Source organism: Apium graveolens, chromosome 8 (assembly GCF_009905375.1).
Source record: "Apium graveolens cultivar Ventura chromosome 8, ASM990537v1, whole genome shotgun sequence".
NCBI classification, from domain to species: domain Eukaryota; kingdom Viridiplantae; phylum Streptophyta; class Magnoliopsida; order Apiales; family Apiaceae; genus Apium; species Apium graveolens.
In genome coordinates this window covers 121621317-121649284 of record NC_133654.1, presented here as the reverse complement: position 1 = coordinate 121649284, position 27968 = coordinate 121621317, and the positions used below count along the sequence as shown (strand labels likewise).

The following is a 27968-nucleotide window of genomic DNA, read 5'->3' as shown; positions in this document are numbered from 1 at the left end:
AATCTGAGGTGTCTGTCCAGCTTTTCTTCTTTGTGACAAGAGCCTTTCCTTTGTCACTCTTCACTTTCTTGCAATCAGGAGATATGTGGTCTTTCTCACCACAGTTGTAGCATTTGACATTTGTATAATCTCCTCTGTCAGACTTTCCTCCTCTGCTTTGAGATCTTCTGAAATTCTTCTAATCAGAACTTGTGCCTTTCCTGGAAAAATTCTTTCCCTTCCTGAACTTCCTGTATGTAATCTTTGTGATCCCTTTCACTATAAGAGCACACAGCTTCATCATCTCCTCATCAGCATCCGTCTCAGGCAAGCTTTCAGATTCTGAGTCATCATCACTTTCAGAATTTGATGACTCAGTATCAGACTTTATGAAGAGAGCTTTACCCTTGTCTTTCCTTGAGGTAGCTGCCTTGGGGGATTCTCCTTCAGCCTTAAGAGCAACTGTCCTTAAATTTCCACCTTTCCTCTTGCTTCTTTATTCCATCTCAAGTTCATGAGTCTTGAGCATTCCATAAATTTCATCAAGAGTTGTTTCATCAAGATTGTAGTTGTCTCTTATTGTTGTCGCCTTCAAATCCCAGCATTCAGGAAGAGCTAATAGGAATTTAAGGTTGGAATCTTCAAGATCATACTCCTTATCAACCAGTGACAGATCATTCAAGAGTTTGACAAATCTATCATACAAATCAGTCAATGACTCATTAGCCTTTGAGTCAAAGTGTTCATACTCTTGAGTGAGTATTGTCTTCCTGTTCTTCTTAATCGTATCAGTTCCTTGACACCTTATTTCCAGAGCATCCCATATCTCCTTTATAGTCTTGCAGCTTATTACCCTGTTTGACATTACATTATCAATGGCACTATGCAGTAAGTGTCGTACCTTAGCATCCTTAGCAATTGATGCGATATCTTCAGTAGTGTAATAACTCTTCTCCTTTGGTACAGTCTTTGCTGCTTCACCTGTAACTGCAACAGCGAGCTTGGTTGGTTTGTGAGGTCCTTCATTGATTCTATCAAGATATTCTGGATTTGTAGCTTCCAGAAAAATGGTCATCCTCACCTTCCATATGGCATATTCAGATGGTCTCAATATGGGAACTCTGATGGTCTCATACCGACTTTGAATTTGTGTCTTTGGAGGTTCTTCAGTTTTGGTGGGCTTAGTTGGAGTTTCTGTATCAGACATGATTGTGTTTGGATCTTAAACTATTTGTGTGTTAACAGACAGGCTCTGATACCACTTGTTAGGTCACACACACACTGTAGAGGGGGTGAATACAGTGTATAGTACAATCAAATCGAACTTTAATAACACAAGTAACAGAAAACAAACTTTATTGAAACAATAAACTCTGTTACAATATGGAACTGTTACCTCTCAGTGATGAACAAATATCACGAGAGCTGCTAGGGTTACAATGAATAATCTTCTCGAATATGATAACACTTATAGTGTAAACCCTATGTCTGTGTTTATATACTACACAGTTACAAGATAATCGCTAATTGATATGGAATATAATTCTGTTTCCTAAAATATATCAATCAGATATCTTTTCTTCCAAGTATTCTACTCTTCATTGAATTCCTTCTTCATGCATATCTCTTCTTATGTTTGTCTCGATCTTCTTTCCTTTAAACAACTGCTGTCCTTATCTGAACGTCCTTCAGTACTTAAGTTCTGATATCCATCTTCTGATGATTATCTCCTGATAATATAAGTACTGATATCCTTAAGTCCTGACTTCAGTAAGTACTGATTTATCCTGTTTAAGTAAGATCTGAAAACTAAACATAAATCATATTAGCCATGACATTATCAAATATATCTAACAATAATCACTTCGAATCGCATTCGAGGCACTTTAGTCGTTCTTTTAATCTTCTCGTCCATCTGCGAATGATATACTGGAACTATGGCGTATTCGATTTCTAACGTTCTCAAGATTACTCCAGAGTTAAGAATTAACGAGAAAATCTCGACTGAATATGACTAACGCACAGACTTATCATTATATTTTATTTTCCTTGAAGCACAATCGAGGATATTTATCGAGCGAAGATCTCTTACCATTTTAAAGAAATTACTCTAACCTGGAGGCATCACCGGCATACTTTTAACCTATATTATCATTTATTTTGGTTCTAAGGAGTTCTCATACGAGACTGACTGCAATGCATTCCTTGACGTCTAATCACATATAACGTTTATTCTTTGTTTATGCCATATTATTAGAGAGTCTTCTTTGACATCTATGTCTCGTATCATACCTTCGGAGTAGCTTGAATCTCTTGAGTTATCGTTGTTCAACCAAATTCCTATCTTTTTTTAGTTCCGCTTTACTTAATATCCGTTCATCTAGAAGTAGTACATACTATTCTAGTCCGATATAATTTATCGTATTCTGAATACTTCTGTCAAATTTCAAATCACACAATATTGATTATCTACAATTAGTTTCTGGATCTGATGACATACCACCATTTCTTTAAGCAACAACTAACCCACTTATGGGATAAACCGTTTATTCCTAAATGAGAATGATCAGGTTTAAATAACCTATCAATAATAATGCAATTAACGCTTTCCCCACTTTTGGTTCTCAGGTGACATTACCATGACGTTTCTTGGCAAAATATATCCATCTAGTCTTTGATGTCCCGCCTTAACTCCTTGACACGTGTATCATTTGCTAATATGGCCACCAATGATTTTCCTCTAAATCTCTATACATATTGGTACTCCATGGATGGATTGAATATCTTAGGTTGTGAGCTTCTTGTCAAATTCCATTCTTCAATTTTGTCACTGGTGGAATCCCATATTCTGAAATAAAATCTGGGAATGCTTTGATCATCCTTTTGAGTATATAGATAGATATATATATTTTCTAAAGATAATATCTTGATCTATTATTTCCCCTTGACGTTTCTTTACCTTCTCTAGCAATTCCGGATGAAAATTCATACTATAAATCTTTGCATTGTTAGGTTTGCAAACTCAGGCTTCCAATTTCAACTTTTGAAATTCCTTTTATAATTCTTCTGACACTGTAGACACGTTCGGTCTTTCCTTTCTGATTAATGCATCTGTTACTACGTTTACTTTTCCTGGCATTTTATGAAATTTCTTTATCACCCTTTTGATTCCACTTCTTTTTCTATCTCCGTTCTTTATTCTCAAAGCTTATTCAAAACCGAACTCTTGACATTAATACTCATTTTGTCGTCATATCAAATTAGATATTAATACGAACTTTGATGCTCACAACATCCCATTCTGAAGTAAACATCAATCATCTGTATTAATACCACTTTCGATATTTAACAACAACCTAAGTATCAACATCAGTCGAAAACTGAATTAAAACTGTATCTCACACTTTATCCCAAAACAGAAATACTTGACAAATCATTATTGTATGATTATCAGAAACAAGATGTCCTTTGATAAAACTTTGTTGCAGATGATAACATCTCCCTGACTGTCTAATGAAATCCATACTGGTGTAGTTATTAATTTCTACTTTATTCCATCTCCCTTCTTCCTTTCTTCTCGTTGCTTCATCTTAAATCTTTAGCTCTTGAAAATATTCTTCTCACTTGCCCATACAAATGACTTTTTATTTCTCTTGTCCATTATGAAGGGCATACTCATCCAAGTAAAAACTCACACATTTGAAGCAATTTCTGAATTCTACTAGCGTCCTTACTTTTTCCCAATTCCTCATTGTTTTGAATTCAGATTTGAAAGTCACATCAAAATTTGACTTAATCTAATTGGAATCGATTTCCATCTAACTGGCCATTAATTGGTAAAATTAACCAATTAAATTACTTAATTGATCAATTGTACCAGGTGATGACTAGCTAAATGAAATCAAAAACCAAATACATATAGTCGGATTGGATGTAACAACCTCCCTCGAGAACCAAGATCACAATTATTTAGAGTATCACAGGAATATCAATAACATACAAAAGTTTACATTCTATCTTTAAAAGCAAGGTAATCTCTGAAAATTTGGGTAGCATCTCCTTTATATTATTGACCACCAGTTGGACTCAAGCCGACACCAACAATCAATCAAACAACCAACAATCAATCCTCACGTGTACCAATCCACTGCCACTTTCTAAATTCACCATTTCACCATCTCATGTAATCAATACAACCCATATTTTAGTTCAACCTAGGATTATAGCGAACGATTCTGATGATACCATGTCCTTTCTCATATCTTCTGATTATAACAGAATATCAATACTGAGTATAATTATAAATTATTCTAGAATTCTTCTAGTTCATGTTTTAAATAAAGCTCTCTACTTAACAATTCGTCCATCCTTGGCAATATACACTTGTTCTTATTAATTAACTTATTCAACCTCTGATGACCAACACCTGGTCTCAACCAACACTCTTAAAATCTTGCGAATGAGTTCATTTGGTTTTAAAGCTTCACATTTTAAAAATTGTTGCAGTCAAACCACCATACCTTCATCCCCCCTTATGTTTTTCCATATTGAACCTTCTTTGCCGACCCTGTTACAAGCGTAAATTTTACCACAACTCACTTTCTTGAGTGGGAAAGCCCAACCATCCCTTGATGAACACACTTAAAGTTTATTCGTATCTAGCGTTTCTTCGATCTTGAATCTTCATGATAAATATCTCCCACATGATTGAGGTATGCTTCATTTTTACAACATTTTAATCAATTATCTGGTTATTATTAAGAATTTCTTCATTCACCTTCATTATCAAATCGATCATTTGCCTCATCTGATACATGCAACTTTACTTTCTTATTTCTCTAGTTAATTTACCTCATACGATTTGCTAATTACTCCAATTCACGCCAAAATTTCATACTTGCAACGTATCATGTATATAGATTTCCGCCTTGATATAATATCCTCGCAACAATCCTGTTATCGGCATAATGATTCTTTTCTGCAAGTAAATGTCCACCATTCTTCGTCTTACAATTGTCCACACTTTTTATGTAACTCCATTTGCTACACGGATTCATTTACTTCCTTTTTAAAATATTCAAAGGATAGACCTTACACAATAATGTATTTGTGTATATGATTCTGATTAGAAACTTTTTGTAAGGAATAAGAGTACAAGGAAACAATCGGAGAAATTCATGAATCAACAAATCAGGATTAAAAAAGAATGAATGAATAATGATTTGAATAAAAATGAGACAACCATATTAGTACTCAAGATGGCCAGTCTTTCATACCATATGGCACACAACATATGATTAGGTGGCGTCCCACCAGACTCTTTGTCGTTTCGACAAATCGTCACACCATAACACTGCTTGTCCCAATTAGGAAACAATATTTTGAAGAAGGAATGATTTGAAAGGGATTCAACAATCACCTTATAAAGCTGATCATGAAAGAAGTTCATACTTTACTCGAGATTTATAAGAATGATAAGAAAAAATGATATCATTGGTCGCCATCCGCATTTTATATGTTAACAATTTCAACACTTGTCCGATCAATAAATCCCATTCTGTGTCATATATTAACTTTAGAAAGTTCTCTGAAATACTTTCTTAAATCAATCATTAGAATAAATTCCCCTGTACTGAGTCTTGTATCTTTCGCGTTGCGCTTCCATGTTCAATATTTCTATAATTCGACCCTATTTTCACCCTTTATGAGATTTACAATCACAACTTCAAATTTCGCTTATGCTGGTGATCATTCAACAGATCGCCTCATTTACTAATAACGTTCTTCCTTTAGAAAGGTCTGAAAATTTTCTCAATCTTCTTTGCTCATACTCGGCTTCTTATGAATCGACGTATTCTTCAAACTCTAATCGTCTTAGAAATTGGATGAATAGTTTCTCCGTACATTTGTTCTATCGTTAAACTTATCAAATAACATTTACATTCTTCTGCTAGGAACAATCAAATCTTCTTCGTAATAGCGATTTCATTTGGCCTTCTAAATGAACCATACTAATTTCTAGATCAAGTATTCGTCTGGATAATCTGAATCTTATAACAAACAAGAAACTCAAGTAGTAATTGGACAACCAAGTTTTAAAACTTGTTTTATTCCATGGAATTTTAGAAAGAAATTTGTGAAGAAAATCTCTTTTAAAAACTGTTTAAAATTTTGAAAATCATACACCTAGTCATCATTACTATATGAGTTGGTTGTCGTCCTTCTCAACTATCACAAGGAATCCAATTAGGAAAATAATCAGATAAGAGCCCATTCCTTTCCATATATCTTCTACCCCTTATTGGGTCCATTTTGTGTTCATTGGTCAACAAAACTCCAGTTACCGTTGCATACTATCTTATTCGTAACTTCACTTCTAGTCTTCCATACTGGTAACATTCCCACCCTTATCTCTTACGGTTACTAAGTATAACAAATCTATCCAGTAATCATCAGATTTATTTTATAACACAAGGTCGATTTATATCACATTACTTTTATATGTATCATGTTTGATCATATCATCATCATATAATTTCAAGAAAGCTCTCGATTTCCAATCCTCTCAAATTTCTTTAAAGGTCCATCTAGCTCACTCCACAAGATAATCGTGGGTGGTATACTCATTAGTAGCTCCCTATAACCTGGTAGCGGCTATCTTCCGAAACACACGTATCCTCACTCTAGGTTCTTCTAACATTTCTTAATACCTCTTGTACTCAGCATATATTATAGCTTTCGAATCCATCCTTTTGGGTGTTGTTACTCAATAAGACAAGTTTTAAATGGATGTTAAAGAACAGAATGTAGAGTAGACATAAAAGATGCGCGCACAACTGAATATCCGGTAAAACTAGAATCAGCGTGTGGGGGATTCTAGAATAGGTAGCCTCGCATCAGGGGATGAGATAATAGTTTGAAAAGGTGCAATTGTTGCGATAAGAAGTGACATTGCTACCACCGGTGGAAGAGCAGAGAGTGAATCAGATGATAGTCTTCCGAATAAAATCTCCAAATGATCAGACGATCCAGGGATAAAAGAATCTTCCATCGCCGCCATCTGAAAATCGCGTCGCTAAATAAGGATGTCGAATCTCATCACGAATCATACCAAAACCTTTTGTACATTAACACTCAACCTCTCGATGTTCTATTTTTCTATTTCCTAATCCTAATCATAACCCTTTATCCATTCCCGACAATCTAGGCTTGTTTCAGTGACTTAAAACCTGTGGCTCTGATGCCAAACTGTAACGCCCCCCAAACCCGGGTCAGAAGTTTGGGGCTCACAACACATACCATAATATTTAAACTTGTATATAAAGTATTATATGCATTGACCCTTTTTTACACAACCACATATCGCAACAGGTTAACGTATGAAAACAAGCCACAACCTTAACTTTTATTACATCGTACCAAATCCCAACTAGTTCAATATACAATTGATAATGATATCGTTCATACAATCTTGCATAACTTCTCTACAATATAAAGCTCATGCTAGCTCGATTCAACTAAACCTGGAATCCTAGCTCACACACTAGACTGGGAATCCTCGTTACAAACAATTTCCTTTTCAACTGTCGAAAACATAAAAATATTTGTAAGAGTGAGCTAACTAGCTCAGCAAGTCATAATAGCAATAAATGAGGTTAAACAATAACCAATTAAAATGATTCATAAGAATCAAGTTTCTGAAAAAGCAATGATTAGAATTGGATATTCACTTTTCATTTTAAAAACCAAGGTTAGGCTGCTGATCAGTCACGCACTAACCCCGAGCAAGGCTCTTAACTTTGCTCTATATACTGGATCCAAGGCACGCATTGGCCTATTATGACCACGAATCTGGTCTGACCATGAATCTGGCCCAAATTTATAAAACCATCCAATTCTAAAACAGTTAAATATGATAACCAATGCAAATCCATACGCTGAATCATAAACAACATTTATCTTGAAGTATAGGGTGATTCATAACACCATGAAGGCATAATAGGGAATTTAAAAAAAATGGCTTTCAATCAAGGAAAGAATCAGAAAATAGAATACCAAGGGTTCAAGGGTTCCAAGAATTGGTCTTCTATTAAACAATGAATAAGGGTTGGTATATCAAGCAAGTCATTATCATAAATCAGTATGTGGTAGATATGTATTTGTGGATTAGTATCGTATGTGTCTGGCTCGTATCTGGGAATTCCACAATTAATGGTTTATGAAGAATAAGGCTTATGGCTTAAGATCAATAAGAATCAGGGTTCAAGGTTGAATATTTTAAAGCGCTTTCAATATAAAACATAAGTTATTTTGAATAATAGCGGCATATTATGAAATAGTTCGAAAATATTTGTAATATATCTTGAAGAAAGGTTCAGAAGTACTTGCCTTATCATCAACGATTTCCACTTTACTTGTACTCATCTAACAGTGTTACTCATCAACCACTTTTCTTCTCTTTCTATGCCTTGCTTCTATTTATCAATCACTTTCCTTCTCTTTCTACGCTTTGATTCTATTTATAGATCACTGGTTTCCTTTTCTATGCCTCGCTGACTCTGCTAGGCATCACAAGTATCTATCAATTATTCACACTCATATTATTCTAATCATCATATAGACGTCATAAGCTTTTATCTACCCTTCGTTTCACCCAAATCCGATTTACGGATTAAAAGTTATGAGTAAAACAGTCAAACCATAACCACATAGACATATAACACATCAATCAGTTAGCACGTAGCACATAACACGCAATATATTCGATCAAAATAATTTTTTCAAAGAAGATTCGGGGTCAAAATGATTTTCCAGGTATTTAATACGAATTTTTGAACATTTTTCGGAATTAAAACGGAACTTCGAATCAATTTATAATTAAATAATAGGGTTCGAACACCCGAATCAGAATTTAAAATAAATTTTTAATAATTATCTAGTCTTGAAAGTAATTTAAAATAATATTTTAAAGCTTGAAACTATTTTTCGGAATTTTTAAATCAATTTTAAAAAATTAAATAAATCAATTATAATTAATTAATAATTAATTAAATTAATTAATCAATTAATAATTAATTAATTGATTAATTAAAATAATTAAAAACTAACTAAAATTAATTAATAAAATAATTCTGATTTATTTTTGAATAAATAAATAATTAAAATAATTTTCTAAATTTAAAACAATTAAATACACCATTTTTCTGATTTTTAAAATAATGAAAATATCATTTTTAAAATAAAGTAAACAGAAATCCTGTTTTCGTAAATTTTTAAAACATAAATCTAATATTCGTACAATTTTAAAACAACAGTACTAGAACTGTAAGTTTTGGAAACTAGGGGGACCAATTTGCAATTTGGTCATCTTCCCCGATGAACGCCGCCGATGGTCGCTATTAACGGCGACCCCGAGCTTTTCCGGCGACTCGAAATCGACTCAGAAATTTGTCAAAATATGCAGATTATTAGGCATAGATTCCAGGAACGCAAATACATGAATTATATCATCAATAGATTACAGAATCAGCCGGAAATCCTCTCTGAAAATCCCTGCCACCACCTTGAACGATTTTCTGACGAAGCCCTTCCGGCTATCGTCTGTTCACTACCCATACACCTATAGAATCGTCTTTGTACGATCTACAATTCTGTGCAATCAATTTCAGGTAATAACCCTTAATAAAGAAACTCCAAATTTTCAATTAAGAACATTCATATCAAGAACCCTAATTTTATTTCTGAGAATCAAACAACCTTTTCTATATGTTATTGAACTCTATTTTTGACATATAATATACCAAACTGACCAGAAAAATATTACCTACACGATGGAATCATCAAATCATATCAACAACATCAAGAACAAAAATTCATATTTTAATCATCAAATAATTTGAATTAAAATAAATAAATAACAAAATCACCTTGATTTCTGCACTAAAATGATTGGTTGATTCAGAAAGTAATTTTCGAGAGCTTCGTTTTGATATATCGCACGCTTGAATTGGAGTTCGGTAACGCCTTCGTTCGTACGTTTGATTACGAATAACACGACGTGAATTTGACATTTTCTCTATATTTTACGGGGTTTTACTGACTGATTGTGGTTATTCGAATAAAATGAAATGATAAAAAGGCTATATATATTTTTGGAATATTGGTTCGTGTTGGATCGTTAAATTAGTTACTTGACCACTAATTAACTGCAAAAACGAGTATTGGATCGATACATTAGTTACTTAACCGCTAAGTAACTGCAAAAACGATCAAATTTAGTACCCGTAGTGAATAATTATCCAAACCGGGCTTCTTATAAAATACTTTATACGAAAATATTGTAATAATATTCCGTCTTTCGAGAATGCGGGTTTTGATGATTCACCGTGATGGTTATCGTATCGAAGTTCTGGCGCCGGGCCGCGCACGGGTCAAACCGTAATCCGGATTGAAAAAGTCAAAACACGGAAAATGTCCGGAATTACCAGATTAGGTTAGGTAGGAGTTTTTGGAAGAGTTTCGGGTTGTAAAAACGTAAAAACGGTTGAAGTCGGACGATTTCCGACTTTATAAAATAATTTTGTAATTATTCAGGAAAATTATTAATAAATTCATAAATCAATATAAAATCATTTAACAGCCCAAAAATTACCAGAAAAATACCGTAATTATCTATATTTTATTCTGGTCATAATAAAATTAACAAACTTATACTGTATCACATATAAGTATTCACATATTCACACCAATCATCAGATAATTCACCAAAAATCACATAATAATCATATAAAAATTACTCATTAATAAAAATAATTACACGCGATATCTCGGATGTTACAAGATCGATGAAAAATATTTTTAAAATAATCGAAACACAAATTCAGAACTAAATGCTAGTTAACTTTTTATATATTTTTATTTTTTTTCAATCACTTCACATTTAAAAATTTCTCTTATTCAACCCCGATAACTTTTTATATATTTTTATTAAATAAATTTTTATAAAAACAGTATTTAAAAAATTATAATAATTTTAAAATAATCTATAATTTTATTGATCAACTTTTTTACATTATGATATAATATATATTTTTAATTTGTCATTCATTTACATCACAAATAATAAAATTCTGACAACAAACATTATATAAAAAAATAAAAACATTAAATACATACGACAAAATTTAATATATACACCACCAACATAAACACATACACACACATTATTACAAAATATGAAAATAACTTACAATTTTCTGAAACTCCTCCACTTCAATCCTCTGTTTTTTTAATTTTTTCCCAAAATCAAGAAATGAGGGATATAACAAAAAAATTAAAAAGAATAGGTTAAAACCGACCGCTGGCAGAAGAATAAAACGACACTGTTTTCTCTGTAACGGATACTTTTTTTGTACTTTAAATTAATATTTTATTATTCTACAAAACCGACCACTATATATGGTCGGTTTTAACCTGCAGAATTTGTGGATATAACCGACCACATGTAGGTGGTCGGTTTTAAAAGTGACACATCAGCAAAACGGTGTCATTTTTTTTCAGTAAAACCGACCACCTGTCTATGGTCGGTTTTATGTGTGTCACGTTATCGATACGGTGTCGTTTAGTTGGCATATAACCGACCACTGACGTCGGTCGGTTTTAAGGTGACCAAATCGACGTCGGTCGGTTATGTCCGACCGGTTTTACCCTATTTTCTTGTAGTGTTTGTGGTATTATAATTTGAGGATTTGGAGGTGTTTAATTGTTTTGTGAGATGAGAAATGAGTGATCTTAAGTTTGTTTTTTGTATATTCGTATGCTTTTTTTGTTGATTATTGTAATTGGATCATTCAACAGGAACTTGGACTGGCTGATCCTATGAAGAAGGAAGTTGGAGTTGTCTATAAAAAAATTAATTTGGTCAAACCCATTTATACGACTTATTGGCGGAACAAAAATCTTAAGTTCAGTTTTTTTATTATCAGAATTAACAATTTGTTGATAAATGATGTATTTATGATTAGTGATGGATTGTAGAAGTAGTTTCAATTTGTTCGGTATGCAAAAACTAGCTGAAAATGCACTTGGAAAATGATTTGCCGGAAAATGGGAATTTTCCAGATTGGAAACTACTTGCCGGAAAATGGGAAACTCAATGGAATCTGGAAAATTTCCAATTTTCGGCGAGTTTTTTAAAAAAACTGGTGTTTGTTAATTTGTTTGGATGGGGTCGAATTTAATATCTTAGATTTGAAAAGATACGGTCGAGTTTAATAATTGGGCGGGATTTTGAAAATATTTCAGAAATATTAATTATTTGGATGGGATTTTCAAATTTTAAGTGAAAAATCATTTTCGACCAGTGACGGTTGAATTTGACCGGTCGTATTTAGACGGTCGTATTTAACCAGTCATATGTAGACGGACATATTTAGGATTAAATATAACGGATTACTAAATATCACTCCCATATATACGACCGAGACTAAAACCGATCGTATTTAGTTAAATACCACCGCTGGCGGTTGTATTTAGTTAAATACGACCCGTTTTGAACCGATTGTATTTAGTCGTTTTTCTTGTAGTGATAAGATTCAAATTCATAAAAACAATAAAAAAACATGGATTTTAAAATTTAAAAAACGGGTAAAAATAATACATATACAATTATTAGTCTTATAGAATTTAAAAAAGATAAAAATAATATATTTAGAGTTATAACATGAATTATAAAAGGTAAAACGAAATGATGGTGAAACAAAAAATAAGTGAAATCAAAATATTACTTAGAAAAAAATTGGCTTATTAATAATATATTTATACAAATTTTAGAGAAATGTAAAAATATTATAAAATATATAAAAAGTATTACATTTATTTAATATTTGACTATTTAAAAACTTGTTTGTTCTTGCATTGTAGTTATAATTTTTGAGAAACATTTTACAACCTACGCTTTGTCTTTTATGGATACATGAGTTCCACTAGTTTTTTATTCTGTGTAAAAGTTGATATGTATGTGGCTGTCAACATTGTTGCCTTTGAATCTTATGCTCTTTTTGTTTTCATATTTTTGCATGGACCCTTTGCATCTTTTTAGGCTTTTACCTTAACTTGTTATAGTAGTAGTACTTTAATCTGTTTAGGCTTTAGAGTTGTCGATAATCCTAAACTTTCTAACCCCAAATTCTAAGAATCTGAACATAAAAAGTAATAATTTTTGGGTTGTGGACGCCAATAAACGTAGCTTCAAAAACCTGAGTACCAGCAAAATGTTTGCAGACAATAACTAGGGTTTTAAGTTCTTTAGCTAGCTTCTACCACAAATTGAGCAGCCAAGGGGATCTTTTCCTCTTAAAGGGCGCATATCTATGCCACAAAGTTCTCGCCACCCAAAATATGGGGTTATCCGATCGATCCACTGGCATATCCAAGCTGAGAAAGACCCCTGCTCCAATCCTAAATTAACTTCCAACACTAGTTTACAAACATATTCAAAGGTTTGGAGTCCATGAAAAATTGTAAGAATTTTTTTTAAGAGGCCCGTCCAACCATTAAAATTTTATGATATTTCTTTAAATTTCAAAAATCTCATAATTTTGGTGCTGTTTGTGATCCCACCTTCACAGCAACATTAATAGGGGAAAGCTCACCAGAGCATGCCCAAGGACAAAAACTACCAGGAAAACGAATATCGCAGATCAACCCCGGAGTGTAACATAACATCACAATCATTAATATTGTTACTGTTATGCCCGCTTTCGGCCATGGGCCCTAAACAGGTCCTTATAAGTGCATTGAGAAGCTGGGCTCTCGTGTGTGGGCTAGAACCATGGATTAATAAGACTTGGGCTAGCACATGTGGGCTGGGCTGACGTGACCACATGAGAGCTGGGCTCATGACAAGTGAGTTGGGCTCTCATATGCGAGCTGGGCTCACATTTGCCATCTGGGCTCTCATATGCGAGCTGGGCTCAGGTGATAGCAGGCGAGGTGGGCTCAGATGACTTCACGCGAGCTGGGCTCAGGTGATAGCACGCGAGGTGGGCTCAGATGACTTCACGCGAGCTGGGCTCGGTTGCCCACACGCGGGCTGGGCTCATGAGCCCACATCTTATGAAATCAAAGTTAACATTGTATTTATTGGTTAAAAAGGAAGGCGGTGCGGGCCGAGGCCGCCAGGTCGGCCCGCATTAGAGGATTTTGTGTTCGACATGGAAAGTAACTCATAGATGATTGAGTTGCTCGTAGATTTCAGGGCCGACACGGGTTGTTCCTACAATCACGGGAAGGATTGCGGAGATGCCGCGAGATTGTAGGAAGCGTGTGGAGCCGGTTGAGATTTACGTGACTAAATTGGCTGAAGGCCTGACTCTATCATGGGCTTGGGCTGCACGGGCTGAAGAGTTCTAACCCTAGCCTATGTGACTTGTTCCCCAAGAACTACGTGAGGCTTGATCCCTATAAATAGGGTACGTAGGCACTTGTATGAGACAGGAGTCGACACTTGACAGAGAATAACAAACCCTATTCTTTCTTAAAGAGTCCACATACAAGCTCAGGCACCACCAAACAACCTTCCTCCGTCCTCAAACACCGTCCTTGATCTTTGTTCCACCCATTAACCTCCACAACATTGTTATACGAAATTCTCCCTATAACATTTGGCGCTAGAAGGAGGGGCTCGTTCATCTTAGGGAGAAAGATGACCAAAGAAAGCAAGCAAGCGGCGACACCAGGGAGCGGAGGCAAGAAGGACCCTACTTTCGAACACATGCCCCCAGAGAATCAGGCGCCACCTCCACCAATTGCAACCATGGACGGGCAGGCTGTGATGACGTATCTCGAAGGGCTGGCCGATCAGATGAATCAGATCAACGCCCGAATGTCAAAGGTAGAAAGAAGTTCGGTCCGGAACGCCAAGCGTAAGGCGCGCCGCCTCAAGGTCTCACAGCGTAGCTGGAAGGGCAAAGGCCCTCAGAAGAAGCTGATCCATGATTTTGATGACGTGGCAACCGAGACCAAGCAGAAGAAAGAAACATCACGCGAAAAGGAAGATATACCCCGAGGCCATGATGAGCGGGGCAGCCAGATCTCTATGAGATCGGGGCTGAAGCCAGCTTCATCTGAGGCAAGGTCAACTAGCGTGCTAGACCGAGTGGGTAAAAAACTAAGCGAGCATGACCTCAGGCTCAAATTGGAGAATTGTAAGAAGGAGAGAGAAGAGAAAGAGCCCGTGGATCAGAGAGGCTCGAAAAGGGAACGGGCAACGACCCCTCCGGAAAGACGTCAACACACCTCACCCAGGAGGGAGGAGCGACGTAGACGCAGAGACAATCGTGAAGAGGAGTCGCAGGAGCGAGCTGGAGGAGGGGGACGCCGCGAACGACCTCAGGGCTCACACCATTCGAGTAATGTGGGTGGTGACAGAGAAGGAGAAGTTGTTAGAGTAAGGGACCTGAGAAGGATCTTAGATGAGATGGAGCGAGAGAAGAGAGGGCCCCCTGCCTCGGCTGCCCCCTCTCCGTTTACGGCTGCTATCCGATCATCCCCCCTACCTCGGGTGTTTAGGCACAACCCCGACCTTCTATTCAATGGCGAAGCCGACCCGACGGAGTACCTTATTCAATTTAACACTGAGATGGAAGTCTATCAGGTGCCGGAGATGACCCGCTGCAGACTCTTCGCGGCATCACTCAGAGGTAGTGCCCAACAATGGTTCTCCAAGTTGGGACCGGCTAGCATAAGAACGTGGAGGCAATTGGAGGACTTGTTCGTCAGACAATTTCAGTCAACCCTCCACTATTCGCCTCCTGTGGTCACGTTAGCCAACATCAAGCAAAGGGAGGGGGAGCCCTTGGCAGAATACTTTCGTCGGTTCAACGCCGAGGTCCCCAAGGTGAGAGGAGCCAGTGAGGAGACCATCAAAAATTTCTTGATAGCAGGGCTGAAAGAAGGATCGAAATTTTGGAAGAGCCTCCAAGCGAGTGAGCCGAGGACCTTGGCCGAGTTCTATGAGCAAGCCGAACCCTTCAAGAGGGTAGAGAAATCGATGAGAGAGCTGAAAATCAGCGAAAGCTATCGAGACAAGAGGGACCGATCCTCAAGCCCTGACGAAAGGAGGAAGACGTATCGGCGTAGTTCGAGTCTGAAAAAGTCTGCCCGTGGCAAAGAGACCACTAAAGATTCAGGAAGGCCTTATACAAGCAAATGGCAGACACACACCCCTCTGGTAGCCTCTATCGACCACATATATGCTACATATGTAGGGAAGGGGGTATTCAGGAAGGCAACTCCTCTCACAGACTATAATAAAAGAGACACTTCGAAGTATTGTGCATACCATGAGGCCACCGGACACGATACAGCTGATTGTAGACAACTAAAGGATGAGATCGAGACTTTGATTAGACAAGGGAAGCTTACGGAGTGGGTTGTCAAGGAGGTTCGAAGACACAGGACGGATTATCATACCGTCCCTCCTCCACCCCTAGAAGACAAAGAAAGGGTCCCTCGGGCTGGTAGTATTCATATTATTCTAGGCGGGTCTCACATTGGTGGAGACAGCCGGAAGGCGATGGACAGATATGCCCGGGAAGCAAAGGACAAACCGCTCACCAACGTCAATCATCTTAGCCAAAGGCCCCCAGAGCTCTTTGAAAGGGAGGCCGATGATATCGTGTTTAAGGAGAATGATGCAAAATGGGTGCATTACCCTCATACCGATGCCCTAGTCATAAAAATGAAGATTGGGACGGTGAATGTTCACCGAGCAATGGTGGACACCGGGAGCTCGGCTGATGTTTTGACTTATGATGCCTACAAAAAACTGGGATTATTGGATAGAGAATTAACCTCAACAGGTGGGCACCTGTACGGGTTCACGGGAAACTCGATCGGAGTGAAAGGGACAATTCGGCTCCCGGTGACCATAGGAGAGGAGCCTCACGTGGCCACCCAGATCACTATGTTTACAGTTGTAGACCAGCCTTGTGCCTACAATGTTATAGTGGGCAGACCCCTTATGAGGGCGATGAGGATGGTGACCTCGATCCATCATATGACGATAAAATTCCCAACCCCCACGGGGTAGGCATCTTGAAGAGCTGTCAATACGAATCCAGGGTTTGCTACAACCAGGCACTCAAGGCGGCCGAGTCAAGAAATGCCTCAAGGGAGATAGCTGAAGCAGGTGAGTGCGACGTCCCCATGGAAGAGGCAGAGGGCAGGAAAAGAATACGTCCCGAGGGCCATGAGACTTGTAATTTGATTTCAATTGAGGAGTTGCCCGAGAACTACTTCGAGCACATGGGAATTCATGTGGAACCACGCCCAGGGGCCTTACTAATGGAAGCCTCTCAGCCCATCATGTTGATACAAGAGGGGATTGTAGAGGAAGCAAGTGATGAAGAAGAGAGCCCAGAATAAATCGCTGCAAGACTTAGGAGAGGGAAGTGGGCACACAAAGAAACAACAATCACTATGGACCCACCCGACGGAATCACTCGAACTGTAACTGTAACCTCTGAACGCTTGATAAATCCGGCCCAAGCTCACCAGACCGAGCTCAAGGATGCGGAAGGTTTGGCAATCACGGAAATGGAAAAAACTAGCGAGGCTCGAGCAGATTTAGACCCGAGAATGCCCCCAATGGTCGAGAGGGCCGGGGCCGCAGAGGACACAATCCCGATCTTGGTAGACCCAAATGATCCTTCCAAGGTACTCAGAATAGGCTCTAACCTAAGTCCTGACTTGAGAGAGGATCTAGCCCGCTTCCTAAGGGAGAATTTGGATGTCTTTGCATGGTCACACTCCGATATGATAGGGATTGACCCAAATGTCATGTGCCACCGGCTCAACTTGGACCCGAAAAAGAAGGGGGTTAGGCAAAAGAGACGGCCGATTAGTGGAGAGAGGGAAGAGGCCCTCAGAGAAGAAGTGGATAGATTAATGGAGGCAGAACTTGTGAGAGAAGCCTTCTACCCCGTATGGCTGGCCAACCCCGTGCTTGTCAAGAAGCCCAATGGCAAGTGGAGGACATGTGTAGACTTCATCGACCTGAACAAAGCTTGCCCGAAGGACAGCTTTCCTCTACCCCGAATCGACCAGCTGCTGATTCCACGGCTGGGCACGCATTGCTTAGTTTTATGGATGCTTATTCGGGATATAACCAAATCCCCATGTATGGGCCAGATCAGGAGCACACCTCCTTTATTACTGATCGGGGCCTTTACTGTTACATCGGGATGCCCTTCGGGCTCCTTAATGCGGGGGCAACCTATCAGAGGCTGGTGAATAAGATGTTCAAACATCAATTGGGGAAGACTATGGAGGCCTATGTAGACGACATGCTGGTGAAATCGAAAGAAGCGAGGGATCATGTCCGCGACCTGGCAGAAATGTTCCAGATCCTAAGGGAGTTCAGAATGAAGCTCAACCCCCATAAATATGTGTTTGGGATTGAATCAGGGAAGTTTTTGGGATTTATTGTCAACCATAGAGGTATTGAGGCCAACCCAACCAAGATACAAGCCCTACTCGAGATGAGATCCCCTCGACGGGTGAAGGATGTTCAAAGCTTAACGGGACGAGTGGCTGCCTTAAACCGCTTCGTCTCAAAATCCTCCGATAAATGCCAAGAGTTCTTTCAAGCAATCAAAGGAGTGGGGAGGAACTTTAAGTGGATTGAAGAATGTGAGGAAGCCTTTCAGAACATAAAGAAGCATCTCAGTAGCCCTCCAATGTTGTCCAACCCAAAGGCAGGAGAAACTTTGATCCTATACTTGGCCGTCTCCGACTTTGCAATAAGTGCAGTATTAGTCCGAGAGGAGGATGGTGTCCAGCTCCCGGTATATTATGTGAGTAAAAGGCTAGTCGATGCCGAGACTCGATACACAAGCCTCGAAAAGCTAGCGTATGCTCTGATTCTGGCCTCCCGAAAACTCAGGCCCTATTTTCAGGCACATAAGATAGAAGTGCGAACCTCCTACCCCCTCAGACAAGTGATGCATAGACCAGAGTCTTCTGGTCGAATGTTGAAGTGGACGGTTGAGCTCGGCCAATTCGAGGTGGATTATAAGCCAAGGACTGCGATCAAAGGTCAAGCCTTGGCCGATTTTGTGCTAGAATTTCCCCCACATCAAGAAGTGGAGCCGGGAGCCCTTGTTGTTATACCTAGCACAGAAGAAGTTGGACTGGAGAGACAAAATAGTACCCCATGGTGGAGCCTATTTGTGGATGGTGCCTCTAACGGTGATGGAGCAGGAGCTGGAATCGAGCTAATCAGCCCAGAGGCGCACAAGATCAGACGTGCGACCCATCTGGCCTTTCATGCAACCAACAATGATGCTGAGTATGAGGCCCTGATCAACGGTCTCAAGCTAGCTCTGGAAATGAAGGTCAAGAATTTGAGTGTGTTTAGTGACTCCATGATTGTGGTCTATCAGATAAACGGGGGGTATTAAGGTAAGGGGCCGAGAACAGAGCTTTATCTGAAGTGCGCATAGAGGATAATCGCAAGATTCAACGAGGTGAGGCTGGAACTAATCCCGCGTGGGCAGAATGAAGGCGCGGACGAGCTAGCTAAGCTCGGCTCACGCCGCGAGAGCACTTTGCTAGGGACCGTGCCCCTTGATATACAGAGGCAACCTAGTGTGCCCGAGCACGAGGTGGGCAGCCTCAGTAATGAGCTCGGCCCCACGTGGATGACATCTATTCTAGCATATATAGGAGAAGGTTCACTTCCGGACGAAAAGAACGAGGCAAGGAGGATAAAATACAAAGCAGCCCGCTATGTGATATACGACGTGATTCTATACAGAAGAGGGTTCAGTGTTCCTCTCCTCAAATACATAGACGGGGATGAATGCAACTACATCCTAAGGGAAGTACACGAGGGAATTTGTGGCAATCACTCGGGGGGTAGCTCTCTAGCTCAGAAAATCCTCCGTCAAGGCTACTACTGGCCAACGCTGAAAAAAGACGCCTCTGAATTCTCCCGAGCTTGTGATAAGTGTCAGCGATATGCCAATTATTACAACCACCCCGTGACCTTTCTCACATCCCTCATGAGCCCCTGGCCCTTCACCATGTGGGGAATTGATCTGATTGGGGAACTCCCGAAGGCCAGGGGAGGCGTCAAGTATGCGGTGGTTGTGGTAGACTATTTCACTAAGTGGGCAGAGGCCGAGCCCCTAGCCACTATCACAGCGAAAAAGCTCAGGGAGTTTGTATACAGGGCTATTGTATGTCGCTATGGCATCCCTTACAAGCTGATATCTGACAATGGGAAACAATTTGATAGCAAGAAGATGCGAGACTTTTGTGAGCAGCTGGGGATTCAGAAGAGCTTTAGCGCAGTCTGCCACCCCCAGAGTAACGGGCAGACAGAGGCTGTTAATAAAATCATTAAGCATACCTTAAAGGCAAAGCTTGAAGAAAAGAAAGGAGCATGGCCAGAAGAGCTCGCCCAGGTCCTATGGTCTTACAACACTACACCCCGAACCACAACTGGAGAGACCCCTTTTTCTCTGGTGTATGGGTGTGAAGCTATGGTGCCCGTTGAAGTGGGAGCAGGATCTTTTCGAAGGGACAACTATGACTCAGAGGCAAACGAGGTCAATCATCGGCTCTATTTGGATATGATCGAAGAAACTCGAGAAGAGGCTCAGATCAGGATAGCGGCATATCAGCAGAGGACAGCTAGGCATTACAACAGTAAGGTTCGAGCCCGAACTTTCAAGGTGGGAGATTTGGTTCTGCGCCGGGTCATGCCAAATACCAAGGTGGTGAGTCACGGAGTCTTTGGAGCGAGTTGGGAAGGCCCCTACAAGATAAAGTCAGTGCTCTGGGAGGGAACCTACCACCTCAATGATATGCAAGGCAAGTTGATCCCAAGAGCCTGGAACGCGGAACACCTTCGCAAGTATTATCAGTAATATTATTCTTTCCAGACTTAGTATTATCTTAAAATATTCCCAAGTCTCGGTGGGTAGTGCCATATAGGTGCCTCCCTGAGACCACAAGCATGTACTCTTTTCACTTCCCATTATCTATGAATAAACGATCGATCTCTATTTGCGCACTTGATATTTTAACTTCTGTTAATAGATTAAATACCCAGCAGGGGACCCCATCCTTGGGAACCCATGCGAGGACAGAACAGTTATTTTATTAACATGTTAAAACAAGCCGGGCCTCGGCCCGCTTGACGTCAAGAACATGAAACGAGCCGGGCCACGGCCCGCTTAGAAAAATATGAACACATAGTAGATAAAAGATGAGGATAAGGAGGTATAGGCCCGCGATGCGAGCTCATACCCTGACCCTCAAGACCACAAATGCGACCCAGGGGGCCCAACCCTCCATCAAACATACTCAAAGTCGCATGATGCGAGGAAAAGACACACGCGAGCTCCTAGGCCGGCTCGCTAGTGCGAGCACACCTACACCACCTGCGAGTTGATGCGAGCTTGTTTCACTTGGCATTCTCTCTCAATGGTTGTTTGATTGAACAAATGACACGAGTTGGTTATTTGGGCTCGCAGTGAAGGGGTAACGCTCGCCATAAGCTGCCAGAGTTATGATTACTTTTGGTCAGTAGAGGCATGGTAAGAAAACACAAAAAAATAAAGAAAGCCAGCTGGCACCGTAAAGACATACGCGGGCACAAAAGACTTGACATGTTATACAAACAAAAGTTAAATAAGTTATGCCCCGAGGCAGAATATTTCAAATACAAGCGCGAGGCGAGAGGGGTGCCCGCTTACCCAGTCAAAATTCTAGTTCTAATTAAAATTACATAAAGGGTTATCAGCCTCTGCTCCCTCACGATTTTCACCAACGACCTGGGCCTTCTCGGCCACGAGCCGAGCCTCCTCAGCAATTTGGGCATCCCTCTCCATCTCTAGCTTCAACTTGTCAGCATGCCTCGCTGTGCTCGCACCCAGAGCCGCCCAATCGAAGTCAGGAACCTTCTTCATAAAGACTTTCATAAAATTCCTGGCCCCCAGGTTCCTAGCATCAGCGAGGGCGGCCTCACGGCCCTCGGTCAGGGCAGAGACTGATCCCTCCAGCTCGAGCACCCTCTCCTCGAGGGCATCCTTCTCCTTCTTACATGCCTCAGCAGCCAGGTCATGAGCCTCCTTCTGCTCCTTTAGGGCCTTGTCGTGAGTAGCGTTCAGGTTAACTATCTTCTGATTATAGTTGTTTACCAGCGTAACTTTCTCTTGCCCGTGCTCAGCGACCTTACTCTGAAGGAACTTGACTTTAGCCTCGAGCTTTGTGTTGGTCTGGCTGAGGGCTCGCATCTCTCGAGCCTTAGATAACTGACGATAGTATACTTCGGCCACGGCTCGGGAGAGTGCATCCTGGTTAACCTCGAGAGCAGAGGAATACCAATCCTTTAAATCCTGCTCGCTGATGTGACCTTGAGCGAGCCGACCGAATATGGTAGCAACCATATTGGCAGAAGAAGAGGTGGGAAGAGGAGCATCAGAGGGAGCAGCTTTCTTTGGCTCAGGCTCGCCAGTTTTTCCTTCTTTACCTCTATGCCTCTTTAGTCGAGGAGAGGGCCCTGAATCCTTGAGATGCTCGGAGAGAGTAGTCATGCGGGCCGGAGGATTGGCCTGAGAGCGAGCCCTTGTGCTCGCAGCTGCGGGCTGAACTGGGCCCGAGGCCGCAGCCTGCTCAGCCTCTTCCATGAAGGGGATATGGGAGATGGCCATTTCTGAAAAAGAAAACAACAAAGCAATAGATTAGTCACAGCAAGATGCAAAGGAAAGAAGTAATGCAAGCAGGTGAAAAATATGGAGAATTAAAGTGCGATGTGAAGTGAGATGTATGCAGGAAAAGTGAGCACGTGAGCACACGAGCTCACGCATGCGAGCAGCCAGGCCCGGACGTGCGGGCCCGATATTCTTACCCTTTCTGGCTCTCTTCCTAGATTTCTTCTGAGGAGTCAGCCTCACTCTTTCCTTCAAAAACCCACATGCGACCAGATTGGAGGTCGTTATGAGTTTTCGGATGTCCCGGTCCGCCTTAGGAAGACTTAGAAGACTGTCCGCGTTTATCTTTTCCTGTCCCACAAGGACAGTGTGAGGCGGGGTGGCTGGAGATAAAAGAAATTCTTGTTAAAAGGAAAGAGCTATGGTAGAAGAGACGAGAGCGAAAAAAAAAAACTTACATGGATTATAATAAAAATGAGTATGGACTCGAGGCACCTCGTGGATATAGAAGTAAGGGCTCTTCCACTTCCCTGAGTTGCTCGGCCCGTTGTGGATGAGGTTCTTTTTGTTGAAGCACGGCCAGACAGAGAAGTAGAAATACCCAAAGTCGTTAGGAGAATGCTTCAAATGGAGGAAGTAACCCAGCTGCCTCGCGGTTAGAGAAGGGTACCCGCATTTGTGGTACATGATGTACAGTGCGAGGGCGGCCTGGTATCCGTTTGGATTGATCTGAAGGGATGCGAGCTGGAAGTACTCGCAAACATCTTTGATGAAGGGATGAAGAGGAGAGGAGATTCCCAGCCTTAATAGGAAAGTGGACAAGACCATGTGAGGCACCCTGCCTCCATTTTCCAAGTGATTGAATCTATAGCATCTCATATGAGGTAGGGGCAAGACAATATGATCCTCGAGCTGAAACTGCTCAATGTGCTCGGCCAGATGATTCTGAGTCAGCGAGGTAGGCAGGTCACGGCAAGCGAGCACCATAACCTCCTCGTTTGCAGTTGAGCTCTCCTCCCCATCAGGAATGATCTGCCTTTTGAAAACAATCTCACCCTCGAGCTCGGGCTGGGCAGGAGGCACATAAGGCTCAGGAGAGGCCGCGGGGGCATAGTTATAGTTACAAATCTTGTACTGACTTGTAACATCTGCCACCTCCTCGCTCTGAGGAGAGTCATAGGACCAATGCGAGCCGTCCTCTTCACTCTCGAGTCCCAGGATGGGATATTCAGCAGCTACGGGCTCTTTTCCTTTCTTCCTGGTGTCATAGTATGCACTCCCCAGGTCGCTGTCAGTTGATTCTGAGTCAAGGTGAATGGGGTCGAGGTGATTAGCTGCTGCTTACCTCAGACGGGCTGCCCTCTCTTCAGCCATTTCTCTTAAAATCTCCTCAGCTCGGTCTTTATCCAAGGGAGCAGGCTCGCGGTTTAGCAGCTCTTCTACCCCAAGGGAGGCTGGAATATGAGAGAGGTCCACGGGCCTATTTCTCCAATCATATATATTCTTCTCCCTGGTAAAATCCTCAGGGTTCGGGTCGAGGTGAATATCAAGCGAGCCGGATCCAGTTGCTCGCATCGAGTTCTCAACTCTGGCAATGTTCAAAGCCCCTTGAGGGGTGATAGCTGAGTCAGGAGAGATGGGTTGGCTAAGACAACCAGAAAGAGAGGTCAGTTCGCGTTGGAAGTCCTTTGAGCCTCGCTGCTCAGGAGGGTATTGGTTTAATGGAGATGGAGTAGCTGAAGAGCAAGCCGGGCTAGCAGAGCTGCGAGCAGGGCTTGAGGAAGAGCGAGACGATCCATAGGAGCGGGCTGAAGACGCACTCGACATCTGTAAAAGATGGTGAAAATTAGTGTGTGGCCCTAAAAAGAAAACAAAAAACAAGTATGGGATCACACCTAAGTGTCCTCACATCTCACACGGGATCGCACCTAAGTATCTAAACGAGCGAAAGGGCTCGCATCGCGCATTGTGGTTGTGTGTGAACTCGCATCGAATAGGTGGTGTGTGCTCGCATGGTGTACGTGAATAAGCATGAATAAAAAATGGGCTCGAATCGAAGAGTACCTGTGGGAGAGGTGTATGAAGATCCTGATGAATTTGGTCCCGGAGAATATCGCCGCCGGTAGACGGTTCTTGTTGAGATGATAATCTTCGCCGTGGTAGATCCTTGAGCAAATTGAGCAGCAATTCAGGAAGTGTTTTTGGAAATGTGAGAAATGAATTCAAATCGCACATACTTATAGGGTATTGGAGAGAGAAAGGGGAGGTGACGCGTGTCACCATCCTAGATGACGACACGGATCCCCACGCCAGCTGTCCAACGGCTGTCAAAATGAATGCTAAAATGAAAGGCATGCGAGGCGAGGCACGCAAGGCAGTTTGGTGCGGCCTGGTGGACTCGCACCTGCGAGGTCATAAAAAGACTAGAAAATTCCTAGCCTCAAAAATGCGACCAGGAATTTTGGGGGGTAGTTGTTATGCCCGCTTTCGGCCATGGGCCCTAAACAGGTCCCTATAGGTGCATTGAGAAGCTGGGCTCTCGTGTGTGGGCTAGAACCATGGATTAATAAGACTTGGGCTAGCACATGTGGGCTGGGCTCACGTGACCACATGAGAGCTGGGCTCATGACAAGTGAGTTGGGCTCTCATATGCGAGCTGGGCCCACATTTGCCATCTGGGCTCTCATATGCGAGCTGGGCTCAGGTGATAGCACGCGAGGTGGGTTCAGATGACTTCACGCGAGCTGGGCTCAGGTGATAGCACGCGAGGTGGGCTCAGATGACTTCACGCGAGCTGGGCTCGGTTGCCCACACGCGGGCTGGGCTCAGGTGCCCACACGCGGGCTGGGCCCATGAGCCCACATCTTATGAAATCAAAGTTAACATTGTATTTATTGGTTAAAAAGGAAGGCGGTGCGGGCCGAGGCCGCCAGGTCGGCCCGCATTAGAGGATTTTGTGTTCGACATGGAAAGTAACTCATAGATGATTGAGTTGCTCGTAGATTTCAGGGCCGACACGGGTTGTTCCTACAATCACGAGAAGGATTGCGGAGATGCCGCGAGATTGTAGGAAGCGTGTGGAGCCGGTTGAGATTTACGTGACTAAATTGGCTGAAGGCCTGACTCTATCATGGGCTTGGGCTGCACGGGCTGAAGAGTTCTAACCCTAGCCTATGTGACTTGTTCCCCAAGAACTACGTGAGGCTTGATCCCTATAAATAGGGTACGTAGGCACTTGTATGAGACAGGAGTCGACACTTGACAGAGAATAACAAACCCTATTCTTTCTTAAGGAGTCCACATACAAGCTCAGCCACCCCAAACAACCTTCCTCCGTCCTCAAACACCGTCCTTGATCTTTGTTCCACCCATTAACCTCCACAACATTGTTATACGAAATTCTCCCTATAACAGTTACTAAATTCATAAAATTTATATATTTCTGAGGGGGTGAAGATTGAAATTATTTTTTTTACTACTAAATATATAAATATATAACTTTTTTTCATAAATTTTAATATTAATTTTATATTTATATCGGAGTTTGGGGTGGCCGCCGCGGTCTCTGCATATACGGGTCGTGCTCAATAATAACTAAAAGTTAAGAGGGAGTTGGTTAAATAAGTACTTCACTGTATTCTGTATAAAAGTTGATATTTATGCAAGTATGTGACTGTCAACATTGCCTTCTTTGAATCTTATGCTCTTTTAGGTTTCTTGTTTTTGCATGGACCCTTTGCATCTTTTTTAGGCTTTTTTCTAAACTTCTTCTTCTTCTGTAATCTGTTTAGGGTATAGGGTTCTCGATAATCCTATAAATTTTAACCCTGAATTTTGTGAACACAAAAAGGCATTCATTTTTCAGTTGTGGACGCCAATATACTTAGCTTCAAAGACCTGAATACCAACAAATGTTCCTCTCCAATTCTGCAGACAATAACAAGGTATCAAGTTCTTTAGCTCCTACCACAAATCGGGTACCAACAGAAAAGGTAAGGAGGGGTCGGGTCTTTCTCTCTTAAAGGCGCATATTTGTGCCACAAATTTCACACCACCAAAAATATGAGGTTATCCGATCCACTGGCATATCGAGGCCGATAATGACCCATGCTTCAATTCTGAATCAACTTGGAAATTTTTAAAATAAAAAAGAAAATCCAAGTTTTGAGGCCTTTGTAAAATTGTAAAAGGAATTTTTACAGCTCCGTACGTGCACCCATTGAAATTTTATGATAATTCTTAAGATCTTGAACATCTCACCATAATTTTGATCCTGTTTGTGATTCAATCATTACAGTAACATTAATAAGTGAAAGTTCACCAGAGGGAGGCACATGGACAAAAGCTACTAGGAAAACGAATGAATATCCTATATCAACCCCGAATTGTAACATAACATCATACATGTAATGACGCTTCGACTATTTGCACGTACTTGTTTTAAGGTGAAAAATAAAGTTGTAACATGAATAATATGCAAGTAAGGTTTTTACACCTTAAAGTGCATATAGAATGTTAAAACAGCACCTATTTTAAGACCGACGGAGTATATATGAGACTTTTGGTAGCTGAGAGATAAGAATTTTTGAATGGAGGGATAAGTTTGTTTTGTGACATTTTTTCTACATTCGTCCGAGTCTGATGCCACATTTAGTATAAATAATAAGAGTTCTGCAAGCATGCTTCAAAATGCAAGATATACATTGATGTGCAAATATTTAAGTTTCCGTAGCTGAGTTTATTTGTTTACCTAATAGGGCATGATTAAAAGCTTGTTAACGACTGTAGTAACAATCACGAAAAAACGGATCGGAGAATATATAATAGGGCTTGCATCGGAAAGAAGAGCATTTGATTTTCAAGACAGGATCAAAAATTGAGGCTGATGTGTAAAATAACTGCAAGTGTACATGCTTAATTGTAACAAATACAGGTCGATCCACATAGATTATAAATTTTCAAAATCCTAACAATTTAAATTAGGCGAACTAGACAATAAGATTTGAGAGGAGTTTGAATTAACCTAATTAGCAAATAGATCAAATAATATGGAAAACCTAGGAATCCCAATCCGTTAATCAATTACAATTAATATCAACTCGCCTTAAAATCAATTCTCTTTTCTTCACAAATAAATTTAATTAACGAGACAAACATATACTATGAAACTTGTTACCTAACAATAACCCATCAAAATTTCATGGAGCAAACATAAGCTATGAAAAATAAATCCGGTAACAATAATATATCAAAATCACTTTGTCA

General features: G+C 40.7%; 1 protein-coding gene across 1 annotated transcript; it reads left to right on the top strand.

Moving 5' to 3' along the window:
* The first annotated feature begins 17460 nt into the window (after positions 1–17460).
* Positions 17461–19442, top strand: LOC141679949 (uncharacterized). Its single transcript, XM_074486304.1, has 3 exons — positions 17461–18004; positions 18172–18827; positions 19047–19442. Exons 1-3 carry the CDS (start codon positions 17461–17463, stop codon positions 19440–19442), a joined length of 1596 nt encoding a protein of 531 aa, XP_074342405.1.
* The last annotated feature ends 8526 nt before the right edge of the window (positions 19443–27968 follow it).